Below are 4,588 nucleotides of genomic sequence, written 5' to 3'. Positions count from 1 at the left end.
GTCTAAGGGTTCCACAACAGGTCCTCATTGCTGTTAGTCTAAGGGTTCCACAACAGGTCCTCATCTCTGTTTGTCTAAGGGTTCCACAACAGGTCCTCATTGCTGTTTGTCTAAGGGTTCCACAAAAGGTCCTCATCTCTGTTTGTCTAAGGGTTCCACAACAGGTCCTCATTGCTGTTAGTCTAAGGGTTCCACAACAGGTCCTCATCTCTGTTTGTCTAAGGGTTCCACAACAGGTCCTCATTGCTGTTAGTTTTTTTTACAGATTGCAGCACGATTACTTTATGTGTGTGGAGGAGTATTGTAGTTTACACAACAAATATATTCTGTAATTTAGAATTCATTTCATAGAAAATGTATCTTTAAAGGTTGATTGGTTTGTAAAAACAAAGCTCTGAACTCATTAGATGACTAAGAGGTTATGTTCTGTTCATTGTGATTTCATTGGTGGTGAAAGTGTTTAGAAACTAAGTTAGGGTAAGACTAAAGGAAACAATATGAATCATCTAAATGTAAATTTGCCAAGGTGGCGGAACTGAAAAATTATAAGGAGAAACACAATAAGATGCGGGATTTGCGCCACCTAGAGGAGAGGATGTTGCTGGACACTTTGGAGGACACGGACCAAAAGCTGGGGCGGTCACCACGCCGCCCTAGTCGTGCCAGGTCATACCTTCATCTCTCAGATGACCAGGAGGTCAGACAGCTGCAACTGGAGGTGAGGCTCCAAGCAAATTCTCACAAATTCTGAAACATTTTTTTTTACTGCTCTAAAAAAAAAAATCGTACAAAAGGGAAGAAACAAAATATGATATTAGTACATTGAATTAAAAAGATTCTCAATACAAAATGAGAAATAAATTTAAACAAAAGTTTAAAGAACATTGCATCCATCATCAAAAGTAAAGGAAAGTGATAAGTTCTTCATACTGTAAACTAATAGTGTGACTGTGCTGTACACATAAATCTAACACCAGTTTTGATTTGCCAGTGTGTGTCATTGATAAATATGGCTTTACCTGTGTGTCACTGGTAATGATTAATCTATCTAATATGTCTTTTAATATATAATTGTATGAACATCATTCCAGACAGGTAGTATATTAAGTTAAAATGTAAAAGTATGAAATTATTTTTTGAAATTAGAACTTGGTACATGGCTATTTTTGAAATGTCTACACCAGCAGGTTGAGTTGATATGCACCTGTCTGTGGTCGTACCATGGCCCTGTTTTATATAGCATTACACATAACAGCCAGCTGTGTTCCTTCAGTTAACACAGAATGGGGTATAGTTTCTGTCTGTAAATATCACTCTGTTACGTTATTTAACAACCTAGTGAATACATAGAATTTACATTGAACCCAGGACAATTGAAGCAACGTTACCATATTTACTATTTGGACATTGACATTTCCCCAAACTGTATATGAGAATGATTTGATTGGTCAACGTTGCTGCTAAGTAAATTATGTTTTCAAAGAATTTGGAATAACAAAGAAATCTTTCAAACCTGAACTTAATCAAATACATTCTGATTTTACTCTTATAAGTTAGATACTGAAGAAAAATATCTGGGGAATTTTTCAGTATGAGAATTTGAAAGAAAACTTAACCACAGAACGTCACCAACGTCCAGTCATGGAGCCGGTTGAAGCTAGACCACGCAAGAGTTATCAACCTGTTGTACAGCACACTAACCGCCGATCACGCCAGGATAATCGGTCTGTCATGTCCAATGCTAGCATGAGCATTCATCTTGATGATGATGTAAGTCCACTTTGTTTTGTGTTAGGGTTAGATGATGATGATGTAAGTCCACTTTGTTTTGTGTTAGGGTTAGATGATGATGATGTAAGTCCACTTTGTTTTGTGTTAGGGTTAGATGATGATGATGTAAGTCCACTTTGTTTCGTGTTAAGGTTAGATGATGATGATGTAAGTCCACTTTGTTTTGTGTTAGATGATGATGATGTAAGTCCCCTTTGTTTTGTGTTAGGGTTAGATGATCATAATGTTAGTCCACTTTGTTTTGTGTTAGGGTTAGATTATGATAATGTTAGTCCACTTTGTTTTGTGTTAGGGTTAGAAGATGATGATGTAAGTCCACTTTGTTTTGTGTTAGATGATGATGATGTAAGTCCACTCTGTTTTGTGTTAGGGTTAGATGATGAGGATGTAAGTCCACTTTGTTTTGTGTTAGAGTTAGATGATGAACATGTAAGTCCACCTTGTTTTGTGTTAGGGTTAGATGACGGTGATGTAAGTCCACTTTGTTTTGTGTTAGGGTTAGATGATGAGGATGTAAGTCCACTTTGTTTTGTGTTAGGGTTAGATGATGATGCTGTAAGTCCACTTTGTTTTGTGTTAGGGTTAGATGATGAGGATGTAAGTCCACTTTGCTTTGTGTTAGAGTTAGATGATGATGATGTAAGTCCACCTTGTTTTGTGTTAGGGTTAGATGACGATGATGTAAGTCCACTTTGTTTTGTGTTAGGGTTAGATGATGATGCTGTAAGTCCACTTTGTTTTGTATGTGACTGATAGGCAAGAAATGTTTGCATGTACATGTATGTTGTCCGCTTATTGCATGGTCTGTATTTATCAATGCTATCTATTATAATAAGAGTTAATGTTTCTGAAAGATAGGTATGAACTGGTATAAATAATAGGACAAAGATAGGTATGAACTGGCATAAATAATAGGGCATGAAAAGAAGCAATCAGCTCTCAGAGGCTTCCAAATTCAATTTGATTCATAGATAATTTCTTTTTTTAAGTTACATTAACTTTAGTCGGAATTTAACATGGTAAATGCACTTCCTATTAAAACCAAAGTTTTTCTTGATACCTCTAAATTAAGCATTAATTCTAAATTAAGCTTTAAATGTTCTTGGTACCTCTAAATTAAGCATTAAATGTTCTTGGTACAAATATATAATTCAAATATATTTCTCTTGGTACCTCTGCATTGAAACCTTTAATTTTTTTTATGTTAAATTTCTTTTAAATATAAATACACACACAGAGCAACGTTTTCTTTGTATCATTTTGTCACAGATCACAAATATATAATTCTAACTTATTTCTCCTGTTACCTCTGCATTGAAACCTTAATTTTTCTTTATGTTAAATTTCTTTTAAATATAAACACACAGAGCAACATTTTCTTTGTATCTTTTTTTTTTTGTGAACTTGACATTATAAACTGACAGTTTTGAACACATACTAATGGTAACCTAAAGATAGCATAAATTGAAATGTAAAGTTTATGTTATGTATGCCCGGTTTTAGCTGCATGTATATTTTAGAATAATAAAATATGTTATGGAGTGTCTTGGTGGTGTTATTTCTGTAGATAGATACTTTATGTAAATGTATATGTCAACAATTACTGTTCATAGGCTTCTTTTAAATCTTGAATAGTATTTTTTTAATTTTTTTAATGAAGTAATACGCTGAAAAATGGTAAGTGATTTGTTGTAGTGTTTTCTATCAAAATACTACATTGAACAATGATCAGTAATTTGGTAAAAAAAAATCGCCCTTTTTGAGTTTTATGGTAATACAAAGCTGTTGTTGAAATCACTCTACCATTATATCTTAACTTTACGATATGCATTTCACGTTTGCCACCATGTTGAATTTGTTTTTACATACTATTCTTCGATGAAAAAGAAAAAGGGGGCATTTTTTTTTTTTTTACACCACTTTAGTGTAGTATTTGAATAGATCATGCTAAAGCACAATAATTTCGTTTGTATATAATGGCTGTGTATATTTTGTGTTTAAGACTCTATTACCGGTACATAGGTATTACACAAGTATATCTGGTACCATCAGTTGGTATATTACCACAGAAGAGCTTTGTGTATTCTTTTGTCGTTAGTGTTGAGATGGCATGACTTAACGGAATTATAAATTTTGTTTTATGATTTTGTCTGTCATTTTCTCTCCAAACACGAGCCCATTTCAGTGTTGAGGAAAAATATATTTGATAAATGTGAAGTGTGTTTTCTCAAAACATTTATGTTGTAATGTGTTTGTAGTAGTGTTGGGCCTTTTTAAGTAAGGACTACTCTGTAATGTTATTATCTAGCTTTAGTGTTAATTTGATATTCAATGTAAACCTACCATGTTTCAGAGAAGGAAGAAGGTATGTACATGGCACGATTGTGTTAACAGCCTAATATCCACTGATAAACCAGCATGGCAACCATTGTATTTGTACTAAACGTGCTTTTGTGTTTCATGTATGTCTGTATTGGTTCAGATGAACATTCATAATTAGAGACAATAAAACAAGAGTAAGGTTAGGGTTATGGTACATGTACCATGGAAATTGTGAAATGGTAGAACTTTTATATACGTTTCCTGGTAAAGCTGATACATAATCAAGTTACTGGAATTAATTTATGGGGTATTTTAAATATCATTAAGTAAAATAAATCTTAAATTTGGTCATTGTGTTAACAAAAAAGTATTATATCCCCTTCCTATTCAATACCATTATCTGTATGTTATATCCCCTTCCTATTCAATACCATTATCTGTATGTTATATCCCCTTCCTATTCAATACCATTATC

The 4,588-nt window shown here is 33.5% G+C and overlaps 1 protein-coding gene across 1 annotated transcript in view; it reads left to right on the top strand.

Moving 5' to 3' along the window:
* LOC110456344 overlaps positions 1-4,588 on the top strand; it is a 32,829-nt gene that overhangs the window by 16,497 nt on the left and 11,744 nt on the right. The window contains exons 5-7 of the mRNA XM_021507021.1: positions 527-718; positions 1,591-1,770; positions 4,145-4,156. Coding sequence (XP_021362696.1) covers positions 527-718; positions 1,591-1,770; positions 4,145-4,156 — 384 coding nt within the window. The remainder of the gene's footprint in view (positions 1-526; positions 719-1,590; positions 1,771-4,144; positions 4,157-4,588) is intronic.

This window comes from Mizuhopecten yessoensis, unplaced genomic scaffold, assembly GCF_002113885.1.
Source record: "Mizuhopecten yessoensis strain PY_sf001 unplaced genomic scaffold, ASM211388v2 scaffold8693, whole genome shotgun sequence".
Classification (NCBI taxonomy): Eukaryota; Metazoa; Mollusca; class Bivalvia; order Pectinida; family Pectinidae; genus Mizuhopecten; species Mizuhopecten yessoensis.
The sequence above is the reverse complement of the archived record's forward strand: the minus strand, read 5'-3'. Positions and strand labels throughout refer to the sequence as shown.